Consider the following 23513-nt stretch of genomic DNA (forward strand, 5'->3'; position numbering starts at 1 on the left):
TAATAATCGTATTCATATTACTCATACCATGAAATGTTTCCAACTGCATGCGCCCCGTTTGTGTGTGTGTGTGTGTGTGTGTGTGCCCGCGCGCGCACTCGAGGGTGTAAGTAAAAGTGCAACACATCATTGAATAGATGTCTCATCAATCATACGATGACAGAACTAAATGCAAGCAGGTAGTCTATATAACTATAGTTATTTCTCAAAAAAAAATAAATAAATAAATAATAATAATAGTAAAATAAAATTGCAGAAACAAGTATATAGCTTTGATGTATACTGATACTGTAATTTATTAGGCCTATAGGTAACACCACCTGAAGGTTATATCTGGAATAATAAGTGAAATCAGCTAAATATGTCATGTATCAGCTATCTGGTTTTTCTAAGTCGGTTGTATGGGGGAAAAAAACGAGCTACTGACGTCATGCAGGTTTAGTCGGATTCCGAGTCGTCAAGCGCGTCCTGATTGTTTTTGTTTACTTTCGGAATGAATTGCATCGTCCATCTCAATCCAAACATTACAAACGCGAAGGCTCCATCATGCGAGACTAATCTACACTTACTGAGGGGTTTAAATCAAACCGCAGTCCGCGCTGACACTCTGTATAAAAATGTTGGCACCCTCTGATGTGGAGAGACCGAGAGGAAGCCCTAAGCGCGCTCCCGCCCTCGGGCCTTTCCCGAGATCGATATGGATCCATCCAGACATTCCCGAGGACGAGCTGGATAGAGTGTGCTTTAGAATATGGAGACGCTCGGTTCTGGCCCAGAGGGGCATATGGCCACACTTAGCAGAAAACGTCCCCAGGTTTATGCACGACCCGCTGATGATGGACATCAACAGCATCAGCAGACAAAAGCGACCTGAGGAGATCTTAGCTGGAATGTGAGTAGCCAGGCTGTTTGGCAAGGGTCAATGCCTTGGGCACATGCGTCCATTAAAAACCAAACAAACAAACAAACAAAAACATCTAGGTCCAGTTCCTTAAAAAGAGAAATCGTCTTCATTATTTTAATTGAACTGATTTATTTTTAAAGCTCCTTAGCCCACCCTTGTGCAAACTGTGCCCTCAGCAGCAGGTGTGGGTACAGGTGGCAATATTGCGAGTGTGTGTTTAGCAGGTGGCATATTGGATAGGACTAGAGAATGATTTTCGTCAGCCCCAGACCCGGCATCCTGTTATCTTGACGTGGATTAAGCAGATCCTAACCACTGTAGCAGGCTGCCAGTCTCCATGTTAAGTGGTGTTGCAGAGGTGTCATGGCTTCTCCTGGAGATTTGGTTTGCCCCATCAGCAGCTGGATGGCTGAGTATTTCAACCTTGTATGTTAGTGTTCTTTAGGATACAGAGCACCAGCCATAGATTTTCTTCAGAACATTTTCTTTGCAGATGGATTTTGAAGCCTCTGTCTAGTATCCTCTGCTTTTTCTGCTCTGGTAAAAGCAACATGACCTTGATTATGATTTTTTTTCTATTGCCATGTCATGCTAACTCTCCCTTGAGCTTTACAATGACTATGTTTGAATGTTTCGTAGTTTTTGTTGTTGTTGTTTGTCTATTTATGACGCAGTAGTGACCAGGTTTTAGCACTGTATTGGCAAATTATTGGGACTCATCTTCTGAGGCACACAGTCACTGCATGTGACGTTAATGACTCGTCACGATTTAGCAGCACCAGCTCTGAATAAACCCAGGCCACTGCATTAGCTGACTGATTTGGGCTAATTATCAAATGTTTTAATGGGATACACAAAGTCTCTGTTCTACAGCTTCTTGGAAACTATTACCCTTCTAAGTAGTTTGTTACAAATAGGCCAGTAGGGCTTGTATCTGGAGTGGTACATTGTTCTTTTTCTGTGGCCAAACACTCTGATGCATTTGTTTCAGGAGGATCGAGTCACTGTCTGCATCCACGGCTTATTTTGAGAATGCAGTGATATACTTATCCGAGGTGCACAAAGAATGTGACCAGTCTTTCATTAATGGGGTCAATATTTTCAAGGGTAGGACCAGATCATGATAGGTGTATACATTGTCTTTTTTTGAATACTGAACACTGAACACCTTGCCAGTGGATTTGTTCGCTGACTTTTAAGGGTTTGTTATTAGACTGAATTTAACTAAATTTTCAATTGTGGCAAGCAGCTCTTTGTTAATTTGAGCATAATTCTTTTAAAACTTTGGCTAATACCTGTCATCCTGCATCATGCACCTGCCCTTTGGATAGATCAGCTTGTCTTTCCCAGTGGATTGGAGTACTGAAGGAGTAGACAATCAGAGATAGCTGACTTCAGTTTGTCCACTGCTCTTTGCTGTGCTGGGTGCCTTTTGCCGTACTGCATCATTTCTTGTCTAAGTGATGCAGTGAACTCTGCTTCTTGTACTGGGACGAGAAGTGTCTCAGGCCCAGTAAATGCTGTGATCATTATTATTATTTTTTTTTTTGTGTGTGGGAGGGAGCATCTCCATCATGGCAGACATTTTATTTGGGTCAGGACTGGTACCATCTCCATTATACGTACGGCTAGTTTGACCTCAGACAACATGCATAAAATTTTGTCAATGTTTTATTTTTTACATTGGGCCTGTCCATTAAGCTCCAATTATTATGGCTTCTGGAACAGCAGACATCCCAGGAAAAATCTCCAAAGTTTGCAGAGTTCATTTATTGAAATACCTCACTGGCTGACTTGATGCCGAAGGGAAGGCAGAGGAATCTGCCCCACGGTTAAATGTGCAGAGGTCAGCACATTCACAGATAACCTTTTTCTTCCAGATGCCATCTTTTTCGGCCAAACTGGTGAATATTTTATGTCAGTTGTTTCGGACATCAAGTGTGTGCCTTGTTAAGGTCTCTAAGGTGAAAGGAGATACTGGAGAAGCCATCCTTCTTTTCAGTAATGACGATTCGCTCATGATATTTACTTTGTGACTTTATAGATAACCCCTCTCTGTTTCTAAGTCATGCAGTGTCTCCTTCAGCTTGCCTCAAACTGCAGATGGAATCTTTGTGCAGCCATGGATTACTGGAGCCATACTGGGATCTGCATATACTATGTGGTGAAGCCTTGGAAACAAACCAAGTCCTTCAGTATTGCCAGAGTAGCGCATCTTTGCTAGCAGGCACTGGGGCGGAGGGTGAAAGTTTAAGATTCTTGCAATTTGTCTGTTGTCGCTCTGGGCAGAATGTAAACCTCAGCAGCTGTGTCCAGCTGAAAATGAACTAGCCATCCTCCAATATTCAGTTTGGTGTACCCTGCCTCGAGAGGTGAACTAGATCGCTTTGCAATTTGTCAAGGCTTGTTCATGAACATCTATTGCCAGACCTGTGTGTTTATACAGTACAAAGTGATTTCCCCCATATTTCCTACATCAGGCATGACATAGGCATGGCTCATGTGTTTTCTCAAAGTAGTTGCACATCCTGCTTGCCTTTACGTTGACACTGATTTGCATTGCTTGTTCTATTTCTGGTGTCATGAGACCATTATTAGCTTTAATGGCATGTCTAGATTACTCATTAGCATCAGTGGACATTGCCTTGGCTTGGAGAGTCATGACATCTCTGGCTCAGGACACATAATATGTCTAATATGAGGTTTTGATAAGAGTTTCTTCCTGAGATTTTGCATGTGATGCTAAAAAAAAATTTTGTCCCATTGCATTAAATCAGGGATGTCACACCATACCATAGAGAGCCACAACCCTGCAGATATTTGTGTTTTCCTTTATTTAACTCACAAAATTTACCTCACTAAGGCCTTGGCAATTAGCTGGTCATGACTTGTCATATAAAGCAACCCTGCTGTCTTTTTGATGCCAGTGTACCAGTCCAGCTAAGTGGTAGCAGCAGTCTAAAATATTTAGTAATTCAAAGACAAATAGTTACAATGCTGGGTTGATTAATGGATTACCCTTAATGCACTATACACTGGCAGACTATTTTTACGTAGATTAAACAACAGGAGCTTTTATTCTTCTGACCTCATATTGTCATCAATGCTAATAGAACAACACTAATTTTAGAAACTCAAAATCATCTTCAGTTCATACCCCCTAGTCTTTTATTTTGACCCCCATTTCTTCATCATACTTTAAGTACTTTGAGTATACACTAGCACTATGTGTGCAGGGAAGAAATATGTAGTTGAGCAGGGGAAAAAACATATACTCCTAATATACTGTATACATGAAACACTTGGCCACATCCCTGGTGCATCACTGTGACTTGCTTTATGTACTTTTGACATCCTCTGAATAATTGAGGTCAAGATGGGAATGGTTTGCAAATTCAAATTACATCATAAGAACAAGACAATAATATCAACTCTGACCTAACGTGTTCTATGGAAAGTTCAAGCATAAACGTGTTCCAAAAAACAGCCATAATAATATTATACACATTTGAATAATGAACCTAATATTTGAATTCATAAAATAAATCTTTATTGAAGGGTGTATGGAAAGTTTTTTAGAGCTAAAGGGGTCCCTGGTTGCAAAAGGTCTGAGAACCTCTAGTATAAAGAATGTTAAGGACTAAGAGCTTTTGCTGAATGACTAAAAGTGGCTCACTAGCAGTACTAGGTTTTGAAAATATGACATTTGTCACACAACACATTTGGCACTAGCATAGAGCAGTTCAGTGGTTTATCTTAAGCTGAACTGTTTTCTTTGTCATGTTAATTAATCTATTATAATTTCTGTTTCAAATTGAGAGAGCCTGATTAGAAGATTGACAACTGGAATACATCCTCAAGGCCACTGAATAATGTATAACATCTTCATGGGTTAATATAGCAGGACAATGTGGAAATTTTTGTTTAACCTATGTGTTCTTGAAAATATGGCTTATAGCAGCTTAAAGTCCAGCAGTGTTGCTCACTCATAACCAGCTGGAAGTTTGCACAGGACTTAAGTTGCTAGCTCGCTGTGAGAAAAGTAATTCTCCTTTTTATTATATACCACATCTCATATTGAGATCAAAGTGGGTATAAGGAAAATAGGACTTTTACCCAGTCGTGCCACCGCTTTCAACACTGTAGACATGCAGTAGCTTATTGAGTTTATATTAAAACATTGCATCATTTATATACAGTATATCCAAATGCATATAATCTATATACATTAGAGCACAAACGTTTACATACTCCATGGTTTTGAAACGAAAAAGTGTGTGCCTCTATTTTACAATCGATCTAAAATAAAAATCAAGAAGTTAAAGTTGAAACTCATCCTGTATGGCTGTAATGAGACAATAATCTAAAACATTAGGCAGAATTTGAAGAAGAGAGTATATCTGGCAGAATACAAATTATTATAGAAAATGTAGCCTATATCACATGCAGATAAGGAAATGCAAGCTTTTGAACTGACTTGAATCATTTTTTTAATTTTACTATTAATACACTACTATTAAAAATGTACAGTATTCAAATATTTTTAATAATGAAGGAACATCTGTCAAATCTTACACAGTGCATTGCTGCTATTTTTTTTTTAGTCTACTTCAAATTGTCCTAAGGGTATGCAAACTTTTCCTCCTGACTGTAATAATGTTGCATGGGCAGAACATTGCAAATGTGTAGAAAGTTATTCACATGGTTGGATTTCACTCTGGTAGATGTTCCTGTCTGTAGGCCATGGCTCATTGACCAGAGTGTCTCTATTAACTTATGATGCGTCATTGTGATATAAATATAGTGTGGTCTCTATTCTCAGGCTAGTGAGGCAGTATGAGTTGGAGGAGTGGACCTTGTTGATCAAGAGAGAAAAGGGCCAGATGCCTCAGCATCAGAGTGATACCATGGCTCCTGACCCTGGCATTCTAGATGAGACCATCATAAGTGTTACGGAGGCCAACCAAAGAAAAATTGAAAGGTTTCTGAAGGATGTCCTTATCCCAGATCATGACAAGAAGAAGGAGGCTAGCTTTGATAGTCTGTCAATGGAGGATTTCCCCCCACTGCCCAGCGCTGCTGCACCATGGAACCGTGCTCAGAGAGATCAGGCCAAAAAAGACAAGAAGAAGAAGGCTAGCTTTGATAATATCCCAAAAGAGGATTCCCCCCCACTGCCTAGCGCTGCCGCACCATGGAATCGTGCTCAGAGTGATCATGCTAAAAAAGAGATTTCCTCGATCCAGGCATCATCTTCCAAAAGCCAGGTATTTAATCACCTGACAGATCCAAATCCAAGAAGGAACAAAAGGTTGCCAAAGAACCAGAAGTTCAAGCCTGTGACACCCACCAAATCAGCAATAATGGAGGAGATTGAAGAACTCCAGGTCTCAAAGAACCGTAATGAGCTGTGTATCCAGCCGTCAGATCCAAGCCAAAGAGGAGATGTTACAGAGCCAGCAAAAGTGAAAGTGTCTGCTGAAGAAGCCATGTCTGATGGTGAGCATAATAAAATGCATGTCTGTTTAAATTTGCCAGTGCTTGTTGACTTCCAAGCTTGTGTTGAGCTGACTAATTGCAGACTAATTGTACTGGGAAAATGATATACAATACCAGATTATTATTTTTTGACATTATTATAAGCTCCTTCATTGTGAATACTGGATCAGTTTTGTGCAGAGGTTTACATGTTCTCCCTTTGTCTGTGTGGGTCTCCTCTGTCTTCTCCTTTTTCCTCTTGCTTCCCAAAAAACAAGGCAAGGTGAGTTGGCTCAGCTAAATTGCCCCTAGGTGTGAATGAGTGTGTGAAGGTGTGTGTGCATGGTGTCTCATGCAGGGTGTATTGCTGCCTCATGGCCAGCGTTCCTGGGATTGGCTCCGGATCCATCACAGCCTGACCAGGAGAAAGCGATTACTGAAGATGAATGAATGGATGAATTCATTCTATTTAAGCAATATGAGCAAGAGTGCAGTTATACTGAATATTGGCACAGCTGTGATTAGGTGTAGGCCGAAATTCAGTATAACTGCATGGTTGTGAGTGCAATATTGATTTTATACAGCAGTTTTATAAACATGACATTAATATCAAGTAAGTGATATTTCAGGCAAAATATGGACAAATGTTCTGTTTATTTTGCTCTGCTAGCAGAAATAGATCCCGAAGAAGTCACACTCACTAGATAGCATGTCGGCTAGCTCACTAGCTAGCTCACATTGATTTGTACGTTTCTGTTTAAAGGAGCTTCTTGACCTTCTTTCTCATTTCTGATTATAGATTGTCCTGTAGTAAGCCTGCCTGTCTGTGTTCTGACCTTTGCTGTGAACTCTGATATTGATTCTTGGATTTGCTGAATAAACTTCATACTGAGTTTACGCACTTGCCTCACTCGCTACTCACCACAATTTACAGATAGATAAGCATCGTTTCATCTAGCATCGTTTCTTCATGAAAGTCTATAGATGGAGTACTCCAGTAAAGTGATACTGTATATTTTGTCTGTGATAATGAACGTTACGAGCCATATACAGTTATGTCCGGAAGTATTTGGACAATGACAGAGTTTTTGTGATTTTGCCTTTATACACCACCACAATGGATTTGAAATAAAACAATCAAGATGTGATCGAAGTGTAGACTTTCAGCTTTATTTCAAGAGGTTCCACAAAAATATGGCATTTGCCATTTAGGAATTACAGCCATTTTAAGCAAAGTACTTCCATTTTCAGGGGCTCAAAGGTATTTGGACAATTGACTGACAAGAAGTTAATTGACCAGATGTGGTCCATTCCCTCGTTACTTCAAGACAAATGAAGCAGATAGATAGTCTGGAGTTGATATCAGGTATTGAGTTGGCATTTGGCTGTTCTTCGACTGGAGCTACCAATATGAAGTCCAAGGAGATCTCAATGCAAGTGAAGGAGGCCATCATTAGGCTGAAAAAACAACATAAATCTATAAGAGAGATAGCAAAAACCTTAGGTGTGGCCAAATCAACGGTTGGGTACATTCTTAAAAAGAAAGAAAGCACTGGTGAGCTCAACAACATCAAAAGGCCTGGAAGACCACAGAAGACAACTAAAATGGATGATCACAGAATCCTTTCCTTGGTGAAGAAAAACCCCTTCACAATATCAACAGAAGTCAAGAGTACTCTGGAGAAGGTAGGCGTATCATTGTCAAAATCTACAATCAAGAGATGCCTTCATGAATGTAAATACAGAGGGTTTACAACAAGGTGCCAACCACTGGTAATATTGAAGAACAGGAAAGCCAGATTAGACTTTGCCAGAAAACATCTAAAAACCCTTCCATGTTCTGGAATAAGATTCTTTGGACTGATGAAACCAAGATTAACTTGTACCAGAATGATGGGAAGAGAAAAGTATGGTGAAAGAAAGGAACAGGTCATGATCCAAAGTATACCACATCATGTGTCAAACATGGTGGAGGAAGTGTTATGGCATGGGCATGTATGGCTGCCAATGGAACAGGCTCACTGGTGTTTATTGATGATGTGACTGCTGACAGAAGTAGCAAGATGAATTCTGATGTGTATAGGGCTATACTTTCTGCTCACATTCAGCCAAATGCTACAAAACTGATAGGACGCCGCTTCACAGTGCAGGTGGATAATGACCCTAAACATACTGCGAAATTAACTCAAGACTTTTTGAAGGCAAAGAAATAGAATATTCTTCAATGGTCAAGTCAGTCGCCTGATCTCAACCCAATAGAGCATGCTTTTCACTTACAGAAGACAAGACTGAAGGCAGAAAGATCCACAAACAAGCAGCAACTGAAGGTGGCTACAGTGATGGCCTGGCAAAGCATTTCCAGGGAGGAAACTTAGTGGAAACCTGGTGATGTCCATGGGCTCCAGACTTCAGGCAGTCATTTACTGCAAAGGATTTTCATCCAAGTATTAAAATTATGGTTATATTTACAATTATGACACTTTGTCCAAATACCTTTGAGCCCCTGAAAATGGAAGTACTTTGCTTAAAATGGCTGTAATTCCTAAATGGTAAATACCATATTTTTGTGGAACCTCTTGAAAGTCTACACTTCGATCACATCTTGATTGTTTTATTTCAAATCCATTGTGGTGGTGTATAAATGCAAAATAACAAAAACTCTGTCATTATCCAAATACTTCTGGACCTAACTGTATATCACATCATTGTAAGTGTACTGTCTTCTGTGTTCTTGTTAGGAGAACACACATACTGTATTAAGTATGTTAATGGTCACTGGCTGCACATTCAAGCTAATCTGCTGCAGAAAGGCTGCATTTGCATTACACCGCTTTGTCATTTCACACACATTAACAGCACACACATTTATATTAACCTATAATGTTCCTACTTTCTTATTCTATACTTTCTACCAGATGATGGATTTTTTTTCTTTTTTTGGTGAACATGGACTATGAAAAGTGTTCTTTCAGCTTGCCACAGAATAGGAAATGGGCTTTGACAACCAATTCTGACAATCAACTCTGACAATCACTCAAAATTTTATTAAATTTAATTAAATCTTTTATTTTATTTTATTTTGCAAAAGAAAAAAAAACATACATGAAATAGGGAACATCGGACCAAATCAATATACCTATCTTTCTTTTGGAAATGGCTGTTGTAATAGAATTTGAGTCTGAAACGTAATCAGTTTTTCTGTTATTGTGTATTCCTACATCCTAAAGCCTAAGAGCTTCATTGAGAGCTGAACATGGCTGAGTAGAAGTACTAAAGTAGTGACTAGACAAGCTGCTCAGGCTCGCTAAGAACATCATCTCTTATATTTATGTTAATCACTACTGTGTGCCACAGGGGTAAACAGTGTCACATAAAGAAAGAGCGTAGAAAAAGATATACTCCTTGAAAGTGAAGCGTTTTGAACTTATTGTGTAGTGGTAAACTGGCCCATTCATACAGTCCCATTCTCAGTATAATCAGTATAACACTCTGCTTAATTGTGCATTATTCACATTCTTCTGTTGTTCAACCTTTCTGCTGTATCTTCCTCAAGGTGGAGGTGGACTGCCGGGCATGAGTGCAGATGGTGCCCATGCACCACACAACCCAGCTGGCACTGACACTGAGAGCATGAGGAAGGCAGCTGGCACTGCTAAAAATGCCAAAAACCACCTCTTCCAGGAGGATACCACAGTGCCGTGGTGGAAGACCCCGGGTTCAGCCAGTCATAAAGGTGAAATAGCACTTTCTGCCCTCCCGCTATCTCTCTCCCTTTCTTTCACTGCGAGAGAACTTTTATGACCTTTGAACGAGTTTCTTCCTTTATCTTTGTGTTACTATGTTTATTAGGTGCACCAGAAGGACATATGGCCAGAGTCCAGGAAGTTGAGTTGGGGAACAGCAGCAGGTCTATCCCACGGAATGTGGCATTTCCAGTGCCACAGGCTTATGTTCCTAGCCCTTGCAAGCCTTACCCAGGTTATCCTGCTCCCCGGCTGCCCATGCATCACCCACCTGGCTTTGTCCAGCCTCAGGTAGACTAAAAACCCAAAACACTTCACACTTCACTCTAGTTCACTTTAAGTCATATTCAGAGTTGAGTTACATGTGCACATTGGCATTCTTACATTAGATATAGCAAAAGATTTTGATGGTAGCACAGGAATTAGCACGTGCAGGGTGGAGTTAGCTGAAAACTGAGCCATGTCTCAGTTTGGTGCGATTCTGACCTTGAATCTAAGTTGCTTTGCTTGCTCAATATTGGCCTGAGCGAGGAGCAGTGAGACAGTTTGTTTTAACTACAAAATGTCACCCTAAAACTCATTCTTTGGACTTTGGACACAAATAAGACACTATTAATTAATTAAGAGTATTATCTCCTTAAAGTCCACAAAAAGTTTTTTTTTTTGTTTGTTTTTTGACTGCACAGAGGACATCGGAGGAGACAGCATCTTAATCATAAACACTGCTTCTCTCAAGGACTAACCTTTTATAGATAAAAATATGAACTACAATTAATTAACGTGAGCTATAACCGTAGCAGATGATTGCTTGGTCAGCTTATGCTTAAAATCATAGGCATGTTTTCATTACAGTAGACTGCATTGATTTAACAAACATATTGGCATTATACACACACACACACACACATATATAAATATATATATATATATATATATATATATATATATATTTATATATATATATATATATATATATATATATATATATATATATATATATATATACTGCTCAAAAAAATTAAAGGAACACTTTGAAAACACTTCAGAACTCAATGGGGAAAAATACCATGCTGGATATCTATACTGATATGGACTGGGTAATGTGTTAGGAACGAAAGGATGCCACATCGTTTGATGGAAATGAAAATTATTAACCTACAGAGGGCTGAATTCAAAGACACCCTGAAAATCAAAGTGAAAAAATGATGCAGCAGGCTAGTCCATTTTGCTGAAATTTCATTGCAGCAACTCAAAATGGTACTCAATAGTTTGTATGGCCCCCACGTGCTTGTATGCATGCCTGACAATGTCGGGGCGTGCTCCTAATGAGACAACGGATGATGTCCTGGGGTATTTCCTCCCAGATCTAGACCAGGGCATCACTGAGCTCCTGGACAGTCTGAGGTGCAACCTGGGGGTGTCGGATGGACCAAAACATAATGTCCCAGAAGTGTTCTATTGGCTTTAGGTCAGGTGAGCGTGGGGGCCATTCAATGGTATCAATTCCTTCATCCTCCAGGAACTGCCTGCATACTCTCGCCACATGAGGCCGGGCATTGTTGTGCACCAGGAGGAACCCAGGACCCACTGCACCAGCATAGGGTCTGACAATGGGTCCAAGGATTTCATCCCCATACCCTCCATGGATATGCCTCACCAGACCATCAATGACCCACCACCAAACCAGTCATGCTGAACGATGTTACAGGCAGCATAACGTTCTCCACGGCTTCTCCAGACCCTTTCATGTCTGTTACATGTGCTCAGGGTAAACCTCCTCTCACAGGGTGCCAGTGGCAGACCTGCCAATTCTGGTGTTCAATGGCAAATGCCAGTCGAGCTCCACGGTGCCAGGCAGTGAGCACAGGGCCCACTAGAGGACGTTGGGCCCTCAGGCCACCCTCATGAAGTCTGTTTCTGATTGTTTGGTCAGACACATTCACACCAGTGGCCTGATGAATCACGTTTACTTTTACCTCATGTGGACGGCCGGGTGCATGTGTGTTGCTTACCTGGGGAAGAGATGGCACCAAGATGCACTATGGGAAGAAGGCAAGCTGGTGGAGGCAGTGTGATGCGCTGGTCAATGTTCTGCTGGGAAACATTGGGTCGTTCGTGTAGATGTTACTTTGACATGTACCACCTACCTATACATTGTTGCAGACCAAGTACACCTCTTCATGGCACCGGTATTCCCTAATGGCAGTGGCCTCTTTCAGCAGGATAATGCGCCCTGCCACGCTGCAAAAGTTGTTCAGGAATGGTTTGAGGAGCATTACATGAAACACGTCAAATTCATGGAGGCCCATGGTGCCAGATACCACAGCACACCTTCAGAGGTGTTGGGGGTCCATGCTTCCATGGGTCAGAGCTGTTTTGGCAGTACAAGGGGGACATACACAATATTAGGCAGGTGGTTTTAATGTTATGGCTGATTAGTGTGTGTGTGTGTGTGTGTGTGTGTGTGTGTATATATATATATATATATATATATATATATATATATATATATATATATATTTATATATATATAAATAACTTGCTTTCTATCTTCTCATTCATAACATTATTCTTTATTTATTTATTTTAATTAAGTGACATCGTATTGCATGCTTCTTCAGTCCATATTTTTATTTTTTTAAATTTAATAAAGATTTTCTTGCTTAAAGGCAAGTGCTTGTGTTTAATGGTGATGTTCCTGGCCATATTTGCTTTCTACAGTGTTTCCTTCCCTCAAGCAATTTTTGAATGGTTCAGATAAGGATGAATTTTTATTTAGTTATTTATTTATTTTTGCAAAAGTGAGAGATAAAGTAAGTGAAAAATGACAAGAGACTGAGCCAAGGCCAAGGAGACCTTATAAAAGATTTATTTGTGGCAGGAAACAGCTGATGTAAGTGCTTTAAATAAAAGTTAATCATCTGTTCCTCAGAGTGAGCTGTTCTTCCTCTTTTTCTGGATCTCATATTTATATTATTTACACCTTCACCCCATGCCCGCCTTAGCTTGCACCTTTATGTAAAGTTTGACCAGCTTATAAAACATTAACAACCAGGCATCAGCAAGAATAAGTGGCAGGCTGTTTTGAGAGCGATGCTATTTGGTTTTTAACTTACTTTTTGTACAAGGGTTTGCTGGAAAGCAGAGGTTATGCATCAGCAAGTGTCAATTTAACGTCCTATGAATCACTTCTGTTTTGTTCTCAGGGTTTTTGAAGATGTGATGTTATGTGTTATGTAGCAAATACTGTATATCCTCTTCACTCTGGCCTTGAATTCACAATATGCAGATCATTCAATAAGTAAAACTATGCAAAATTATGCAGTTGAGAGTTAACAGGGTCAAATGACCAACAAGATTCAGCTCAGATCTTTGATTGCATAGGCATGGCTAATTTGGGAAAGAAATGGGAGGTATAGAGGGAGACATTAGAGTTTCCATGCAACAGTTTAATCGAACCCTTCAGCACATGTATATAGCCGGCTGCTGTTGCTAGGCTACACGTGTCCCTTATTCTGCAACAATTAACATTTTCATTTGCAGCCATTATGTGAGTATCATTTCAGACTGGACAATCAGTGTAGAAATTACTGTATCGTGAATAATTTATTTGCTATGGGGCTTAAGATTCTGAAAAAAAATCTGAAGTGAAGCCTACATGTGTATGATTCCTTGGTAATACTTCACAAGTAACAAAGTCTTGCAGTCTGTGCACTGAAATCACTAGCCTTTCCAATATTTATTCAAAGGTGGATGGCAGTAAGGGTTCAATCATTCAGTTGCTAAAGGTGCTGAGTAAGACTTTAGTGAACTGTGTTTTTTTTTTTGCAAAGCATTTCCTGCCAGGAATACATTAAGTTTCCATTAAGTGATTTTTTTTTAGGCCAGCGTGTATTTGCACTGGTCTTTTATGTAAACAGACAGACTTTTGTGGACTGAATACATTAATTTGTTTCATCCATTAGATTTTGTCACATTTTCCATTTATGAGAGTTCAGGGCAATTTTAGATATCAGGTCCTGAAAGCCACGCACAAAATGAAAAGCCACCTCACAAAAGCTTTATTGAGCATTCACTTTACCAAGTGCATAACAACACAAAGTATAAAAGAGGAGTGTGTAATGATCTAAACGTGTGATCCATATATCTGTGTGGCCATGCACAGCAGTCTTCACTTGCCAAATAATTTACTTCCTTCATAACTGTCATCTTGCTCTCTTCCTTTCACTCCTAACCCCTAGATCAGCCTGTTAACTCTGAGCTACTTTCTGATCCCATTATCCGTAGTGTGATTGGTATTAATGCTTTTTCTCAACTTGTACAAATCTCTATAGGAAATGCACATTACCAGCATTACCTGAACATGTAGAAGTAAAAACTAACTTTATCAAGATTAATCACTAATAGAGGAGCATGTTTGTGTATCTGTATACATTAGCAAACCTTTGCTGCTCCACTGAGTCTATCTGCTAAGTGCATTTATTACTCAGTTATTTATTTAAAGCTATAGGATGTAAGATTTCAAGTTACCCTCTCTGCTAGAAAAATGCTATTGGGAGCTCCTTGTGGAAGAACATTTTGTTTCATTTTGTTGTGCTGCACTCCTCTCCATCTCATAGCCGTGAGTGCCAAGTAGTACACATTGAGAGAGAATTCAGGGCTGTGTCCCAAATCACATAATGTGCACTATTTTACATACTGAGTCTTTCTCACTCACACTCTGTCTCTGATTAGCTGCAACTCCTGCCAATTATCATGTAGTTGTATTTATTTCATGCCTAACGTTGGGGAGTGATGACGTTTGACGTGTCTGATCTGCCGTATGATGTATGGGTACAAATTTCCCACCAAATCCAGTGCAACACCCCTATTACAGGATTGTCCAGGTGACTCATAACAGCTTATGAATGTCATATTATGAAGGATTTTTCTTCCCTGACTGAATAATAATGTTTTATATACAGTACCTATAAACTGCAGGTTTAATGATCAAAGAAAAGCAACTCTCAAATTTATTGTTCATATCTCAGAATTGACGGTAATGTTGTTCAACACAAGGTCTTTTCTTCAGAATATCTCAGCCCACAGGCTTAGTGGCACTTTCTTGGCCTTGCTTGTTAGACACAGATTTTCCAGTTCTTTATATTTATTGTCATTTTGTTAGTTACAATATCCTTTTATCATACAACTATTCTCTTTTCTTCTCCTTTTAGGCAAGACACCTCTCTGTCCTTTTTAGGTTACTGCCTTTCTACCCTGGTTTGGATGAAATGTGTGTGTATGTGTGTGTGTGCGCACTTCAGGCTGAGAGTCCTGCTGTCTCTGTAGGCTTGCTGCTTGCCCAACTCTCTCCCACGCTCAAACGACTCTTTCAGCCCTTGTTCATCCTCACATTCATGTGCCATTAGACTCCCATTAGAGTCTCCAACAGGCAGATGGGTGCTTATCCATTTCTTCATCATGATGTGGGCATTTTTTTTTTTTTTTTGCATTTGCTCCCTCAATACACTGCTATCATAAAGAACGGCAATTTAACACTTGTGGTTTTCGACTGTATTGCTTATTGGTCTCATGGTTGAATAATGTGGAGATAAAAAAAGATGAAAAAAAGATGAAAAAAGTGAAGGCCAAATGTGTGTGTGTGTGTGTGTGTGCATGCACAGAAATACACAGGTTGACGAGCATGTACATACCCTGCAGGGAGAACTAATTGAATATTGGGGATGCTATTTGTTTGGCTGTCTCTGGTGATGGATGCCCCTCATAAGCGCATGAAAATTCTGGATCATTCTTTAGTCTTCTGTTATCTGTTCTCACTGTCTGCTTCATTCCCTCCATTCAGCGTCATTTGTTTTCACTCTATATTCAGCATGCTTTTCCCGTTATCTCCTGATCATAGATCAACCAGGCAGTGTCATGGCAAGTAAGCAGACGCATGCGTCTCTGTCCGGTCGTGATGCATGGTTGAAATGGGAGTAAAGTAGAAAATTCCGTGAGACGTACCCTTGAGACAACCAAATCTATGTCCTTGAGATGAATGTAATGACATCGAATACCCCGAACCTAAGCCGTTAAGTAGGTGTGTGTTTTAACATGACCTCAGAGTCTCGTGGCTGATGGGATGAATCAGCACTTGGCTATAGTCTGGCTGTGTTATTTAGCGAGGTGCTTAGTCTCGGTGAGTAGGTGTTTAAGGCATGCTGGTTATTGTGAATTATGAGTCTTCTTCTTTCACTTGCACATGGTCATTTGTATTCATAATTTGCATCCATTTATCATACTGAACACTTTGTGGATTGTGTATATGTGCTGTGTGTGTTTTTAATAATGTGTGTATGCAAATCTGTCCAATAAATTAGGAAAGTAACTGGGTTTAAGAGAAGTGGGTTAGACAGGTGTAGGAGAGCAAATTAGGCAAAGCCAAGCTCAGGTTATCTTACTTGATAAGCTAAACTTTTTCTTTCTTTCTTTTTTTTTTCTATATTTAATATCATTCTCTCTATTTATAAAAGTTGTGCTAAGGTAACATTTAATGCTATGTAGAAAACATGAATATTTGTATAAATCTGCTAGCTGCATCTTTTCGAATTCATGAACTGAACTAGTCAGCTGGTCTTTGCTAACTGGTTCAGATAAGTCATACTGATTTTGCTAGCTCCTAACTAAAATCCCATTAGTTAGTTCATTTAGCTAGTTAGTATTTATAACTATTTAAAAAAAAAACAGTCTACCTAATTCCTAGACTACCAAATTGTAATTCATGAACTGAACTAGTCAGCTAGTCTTTGCTAAATTGTTCAGGTCACAACCATTTGCTAGCCCATAATCCAGAATTCCACTAGCTGGTTCATTTAGCTAGTTTGAAATCTACCTAGTTTACTTATCTTTTAAATATTTTACCTATTTTTTTTACCTCATGAACTGAAGTAGACAGCTTGTCTTTGCTAACTGGTTCAGGTACATCATTCTAATTTGCTAGCTCATAATCTAGAGCTCCACTAGCTGGTACATTTAGCTAGTTTGTGCTAGCTTGCTTGATTCCGCTAGTTTATTTGTAGTAGATAATATATACATAGCGATTAGCATGAGTCCATACTACATTCCCTTTACTGCTATCTTTGTTGGTGTTGTGTTAAATAAGGTTTTCTGAAACAATAGTAATGAACAGTTTGTCTTTTTTTTTTCTGAAGGAAGAGAGCAACTGCCCAATCCTCTTGTTTTCTGTTGGCTTTCATGCTTTCATGCAGGTTTGAGAATTCACAGGTCAAAAGTACAACTTGATGAATTTGGTATGACATAAAATTAACTGCTGTTTTGTGTTTCTCTTCCCTGGTGAAAAACACTGGCTTTTTTGCTAGACAGATTTTATTCACATCCTGTCTGATTGCTGTTAATGCCTTCTGTCTCTTACTAAACTTAATATTATAAGTGCTGCACTCCACCTTACATATACCACTGCCCATTGACAATTTAACTTGTATTATTATTTTGCATATATATTTTCATATATATAAATATCAACAATTACAAATTATAATTTGATAAATAACATGTTTAGTAGGCTTAGATTATGTTGAGCATCTTCCATACAAGTCCCTGTGAATTACTATAGAAAAATATTATCAACACTATTGTCAGAGCTACTGTTATAGGAATGTAGACTTGAGAATTCAAAGTTCTATAATGACAAATTTGAAACATTTCTATTAGCATGTTTTCAGTCTTTAGAGAGGTAAAATATATTAGTATGTACTTTGCATTGTTTTACCTGGGTGGTTACACCTGAATTATTAATGGCCAAATTAAACTAGAGTGATGTCCTTTATGCAGTAAACAAGTGAGAATATTTTTGGCACTTGAGCACAGCTAAAAGCTCACAGCTGGACTGTCCAGCTTGTCAACAAAAGAAGCAAGATGAAGTACATGTATTATGTCTGTGCTAGTGAGTTCTTCATATGGATGCAGTGAAATCTGCGTTTCTGTTAGATGATTGATATGAGAGCAAAAACACAGAGAGTAGAGGGGAAGATTGTCTCCGATCATGCCGCTTTGATGTCATGTCACACATCCATGGCCTTTCATATCAAAAAGGAGGGAAAGAAAATGAATGTGCCACACAGTGTGAAGAACAGAGGGGCACACCATCCTTTTTTTCAGCTGAGAAACAGTTTGGATGAAAAAGAACCAAAGTGGAAATAAAGAATGCTTCAGGCGGGAGTGAGGATAGATACTGGTTTGAAATATGTGATTTTGTTCATTGTTACATGAAAAAAGTCTTACATATCTAACAAAAAAAAAAAAAAAAAAAAACAATTCCATTGCATTTTTATATTGTAGTGGTCAGAATAATTCTAAATGCACACGTTTTTCTCTTAACACATTTTGCCATTTCATGTTACCTGTGTTGTGTGTGTTAAACAGATGTTCCTCAGGTTTTCCACGAATTTTGTGCTCGATTCTTGCAATCTTCACAAATGAAGTGCTATATTTATTTCACTCCACAGATAAACCCAGTGATGGCCTATGCACTACTCATCTGTGGCATGTTGCCACCAGTGCCTCCCTTCCAGAACTTCCACATGCCCACCAATTCCTACTGGCAGCCCCCTTCACTCCACCACAGGTTACTATTCTGCTTTTTGCTGAGCTTGTTTTTTTTTGTTTTTTTTTTGTGAGATATGTAAGATAGCATCTATCTACGCCTAAAATTTTTTGCATATATATGTGTAAAAATTCTTGCATTTACAAGATTTGTTCTTTAGAATACAGCAGATGTATTGAATCCAGATCATGTCTGATCTGGATTCTTCCAGGATCTCAGTAGCGCATTGAATAAGTAGCTTTATACTACAGTGCTGCTGAATTCTTGAATCTGATTGGTCAGGATAGCAGCAGCTTGGACAGTAGTGCTGGCTTGCATTCAAATCAAAGGTTTATATTAATGCATGCTTTGTAATATATTCTAATTTCTATAGTAACAGCTCATTCAGAAGGACTTTTACGATGGATGCTCCACATAAGCTAAGCATAATATAGATGGCTAGATGGATGGATGGATGCACTTTATTGATTCCCAAGGGAAAATTTGGGAAATAGAAATAAACAAATTTAAAAAGTGGACAAAGGAAAAACGTATAATCGTTGTTATGGAGAAGCTTTCTGCTAGGAGATTCAACATTTATGGAAGGAGCCTCTAAATCTTCTGCTACATAAGCTGCAATTTTGTTGTTGTTGTTGTTGTTGTTGTAGTTGTTGTTGTTTTAACTTTAAGAGGGAGAAGAGGCTGGTGGGAGAACAACTGTTTATAGCTGCTAAAAAGTATGGGTATTAGCAACTAACATGTCTCATGGATGTTCCACAACATTAAATGTAACTATAAATGGTTAAAAAGTATTCATTAATGCTGTGGGACATTTTGGGACATGCTGTTATTATTAAATAAAAATGATTATTCTCCTATAATAGCAAGCCCCTGTGTTGCCCTGCTCTCAAATAAAAGACTGATACTAACCCAAACCCAGCTGATTTACATGATTGTTTATTAAAAGCTGTAATTATGGATTTTTGTACTCTAATGGAAGCCATAAAGGTTATTTTGCCCATGAAACGTCACATAACTGTACAAAACGTTGAATTAAACCGACGACTAGTAATTGCAGCCTTTATTTACCTTATCTTTTCCTTTCCCTTTGTGATTATCACACACAACTCTTTCAATTATTTTCCTTCTTCCTTTTCTATTTCTTCTTTTTTTTCCTCTTTGTCCATGCTTTTGTTCTTCCTCCTAGTGGCAATTTCCCAGGCTTTGTGACTTCACAGGTGGCAAAGAGACAGCATTTCCCCGGCTCACCAAACAGAAACATTGATTAGCCTTCTTCTTTGGGGAAAACATTGCATCCAGGCCTTTGTCACCAAGAAGGTGAGTGTGGGGTGAACTCTGCCCCCTCACACTTTTCAGGTCACTCAGGTTTCACCAAGAAGGAAAAAATATGCTGTTTTAAAAGGCTGTAAGATTTGACATGTGGTTAAAATTGCCATGGTGCAGAACAAAGTAGCTGCATTTTTAATTCTTTTACTTCAGGGAAAACCAGAGAGCATTTAAAAAGTCTCTTTTAGAGAGTGAGAGCAAGGCTTGCAATTAGCCATAATGGAACAAAATAATTACAGAATTGTGCACATCCTGTAGAAAAATACATTTGGTAAAAGGTCAAATTGAAACCTGTAGCCAAAGGAAATGAAATAAGGGCAGCTAAATAATCTCTCTATATAAAAATTAAATTCTAAAATGGACGTCAGTGCATATGGTGCAGGTTGCATGAATTCTCTGCCTGGATCCGCTATTAGATATTGTATATAATTTTGAATACAAACTTTTCACATTCAGTGTTATAATTCGCCTTGACCGTCATTCCCTAGACAGTTACTAGCTACAATAACAATACTCTGCTTTGCTTAGCTAGTAATTTGTTTTCACTGAAATTGCTAGCTAAATCAAACCCACTGTTTTCTTAAAATTGATAGCCAACTTAACTGTGCAATTCTCATGGTTTCTTTTAGACTGACAGCCTGTTACTAAATGCACTCACATACCATGCTTGCAACCTATACAGTTCTCTAATAGCTAAATGACAATGTAGATTAAATTGCAAATCAAATTCCACAGAGGCAGTGGTGTGGGGGAGAGCCACACAAGGCATGTAGTGTAGGGTGGCCCTCTGTGGCAGGGGGGCCCAAGAGTGGGACCTAAAATAAATGAAATTTATTTATCTGCACCGTCAACATTAGTAAGAAGAGGAAAAGCCTATTTTGGTCACAGTTAATGGTAAGAGTATTTCATGTACTGTTGACCTTTTTCCTCAATTCTGTGTTATAGAAGAAGCCTTTATTTGTCACATATATATTACAGCATAGAGAAATTCTTTTTTTTTCTTTGCATGTGCCAGCTTGTTAGGAAGCTGGGGACAGAGCGTAGCCAGGATATGTTGCCCCTGGAGCAGCCTGGAGCAGTGAGGGTTAAGGGCCTTGCTCAAGGGCCCAACAATGGCAAATTGGCAGTGCTGGGGCTTGAACCCCGTTCTGATCAGTAACCTCAGAGCCTTAACCTTTGAGCCACCACTTATTAATACAGAAGCCTAGGTAGATAGTGAGATAGTTAACAACGGCAGCAAATATAGCTTGCAATCACATAATAATAATGTAATATGCTTTGATATAATATAAAAATAATTTAAGCATACATCTGTACTTCAGCTTTCATTCATTTGCCACTGATGTGCTTGTGAAAAAGAAATGGCTTTGTGCTAACTGGGATGACGGTGAGCATTTTAAGATGCAGTACATCCATCTGTAGCCAGTCAAAATCCACTGGCAGTCAATGCCTAAAACATGGGGTTATGCACTCTTGATTTGAATGGACACATGCATTGACTTGAATGGGCAAAATTCTTTTGACTCAGGAAAGCCAGCAGTGTGTAAGACCAGCTCCTGCTGCAGACTACAATAGCTATGCAGCTGTTCCTTTTCTAGGTAAGTGAGCTAGCTATACTGTATACATAATATTTACACTACTACTTCTGCTTCCTTCTTCGATACATGGAAATGTGAAAAAAAATCTGTATGTGTATTCAGATTTATCCAAAAGTAGGTGTGGCCTAAACTGGAAGATTTTTTTTTTTTTCCTGACAGTTCCACAACTTCATATCACTTGACGGGGTGTGCCCAGGACCGTGTTTTTGTTGTTGTTGTTGTTGTTTGTTTGTTTTTTGTTTGTTTGTTTTTTAAATCCCTGCATGAGATAATTATTTTGTATGTAACTGTATTTGTATTTTGTTTGTGCTTGTACTTTGTAGTTCTATTTTACGAAAGAGTATGGTGGATGCTCCACATAATCCAGGTTTATCCAATAATAAACGAATGAAAAAGCATTCTTGTTCAACAAAAAATATGTATAATCATGTATATGATTTGGTGAAACTTTCTCTGAGGACATGTTTATTTAACATTTATGGAAGGAGTCTCCAGTGTCAGCAGACTGTGTGCTTTATGGGTCCTTGGTAACATGACAAACTGCATTTTTCAAAACCAAAAGTTTAAACTATTTGAATAGTGCATTCATATCTGTTTAGAACACCTTACTTGTTCATCTGAATAGCGTATTTGTATTCAGTTATATCCCCACTCCATTTACTAACACATACATACATTGAATGGTACTCTTCCCACATTATCAGCCCCCATGAAAGAAACAGGGCTCCCTCAAAACAAACTCTATCATCAAACTATCTACAGAGAAACTATAAATTCAAACAGGCACTAGTAGCCTATACTGTATAATGTATATTTTCCCAATGTTACATTCCTATACACTTCAGGCTGTACAGAAACCTCAATATATTCCCCGATCTGATATCAATTTGCTACGTCTTTTACTTCAGAGAGCTGAGCCTAAATCAGAGAATAAAAACGTAAATCTACTGCACTGAGCTGTCCTGAAGGGCGTATGAGAAAAGGTGGTGGAAAAGGATGGAATAAACATGTCTTGCAAGTATACAGTACAATAAAAGGAAAATATAAAAATAAGATATGAGCAATGTTAGTCATCAGTGGAAGCTTTGAGCCATTTCCTAGACTAGGATTTCTTATCCCTCATGTGAAAGATGTTCTCCTGCTGTACTCTAGTGTGTGGAGTCATACACCGATCAGCCATAACATTAAAACCACCTGCCTAATATTGTATAGGTCCTCCTTGTGTCACCAAAGCAGCTCTGACCCATCAAGGCATGGACTCCACAAGACCTCTGAAGGTGTGCTGTGGTATCTGGTACCAGGACATTAGCAGCAGATCCTTTAAGTCCTGTAAGTTGCAAGGTGGGGCCTCCATGGGTCAGACTTGTTTGTCCAGCACGTTACACAGATGCTTGATTGGATTGAGATCTGGGGAATTTGGAGGCCAAATCAACACCTTGAACTCTTTGTCAAGTTCCTCAAAGCATTCCTGAACAATTTTTGCAGTGTGGCAGGGCGCATTATCATGCTGAAGAGGCCACTGCCATTAGGGAATACTGTTGCCACGAAGGGGTGTACTTGGTCTGCAACAGACCTGAAGTTTTGGAGTTGCTCTGACCCAGTCGTCTAGCCATTTGGCCATTGTCAAAGTCGCTCAGATCCTTACGCTTGTCTATTTTTCCTGCTTCCAACACATCAACTTTGAGAACTGACTGTTCACTTGCTGCCTAATATATTCCACTCCTTGACAGGTGCCATTGTAATGAGATAATCAATGTTATTCACATCACCTGTCAGTGGTTTTAATATTATGGCTGATCAGTATATAAGAACATGGATGTGTAAAGGAAATAAGTATTTGGACACTTTTGTTTTTGCTATGA

The 23513-nt window shown here is 39.0% G+C and overlaps 1 protein-coding gene across 1 annotated transcript; it reads left to right on the plus strand.

The window, feature by feature from the left end:
- Positions 1 to 442: 442 nt before the first annotated feature.
- Positions 443 to 21651, plus strand: LOC113536281 (uncharacterized). The gene is made up of 7 exons (XM_026930135.3): positions 443 to 892; positions 5727 to 6403; positions 9936 to 10115; positions 10232 to 10416; positions 18630 to 18748; positions 19914 to 20044; positions 21582 to 21651. Exons 1-6 carry the CDS (start codon positions 618 to 620, stop codon positions 19993 to 19995), a joined length of 1518 nt encoding a protein of 505 aa, XP_026785936.3. The 5' UTR covers positions 443 to 617; the 3' UTR covers positions 19996 to 20044; positions 21582 to 21651.
- Positions 21652 to 23513: the final 1862 nt, after the last annotated feature.

This window comes from Pangasianodon hypophthalmus, chromosome 23 (genome assembly GCF_027358585.1).
Source record: "Pangasianodon hypophthalmus isolate fPanHyp1 chromosome 23, fPanHyp1.pri, whole genome shotgun sequence".
Taxonomy (NCBI): domain Eukaryota; kingdom Metazoa; phylum Chordata; class Actinopteri; order Siluriformes; family Pangasiidae; genus Pangasianodon; species Pangasianodon hypophthalmus.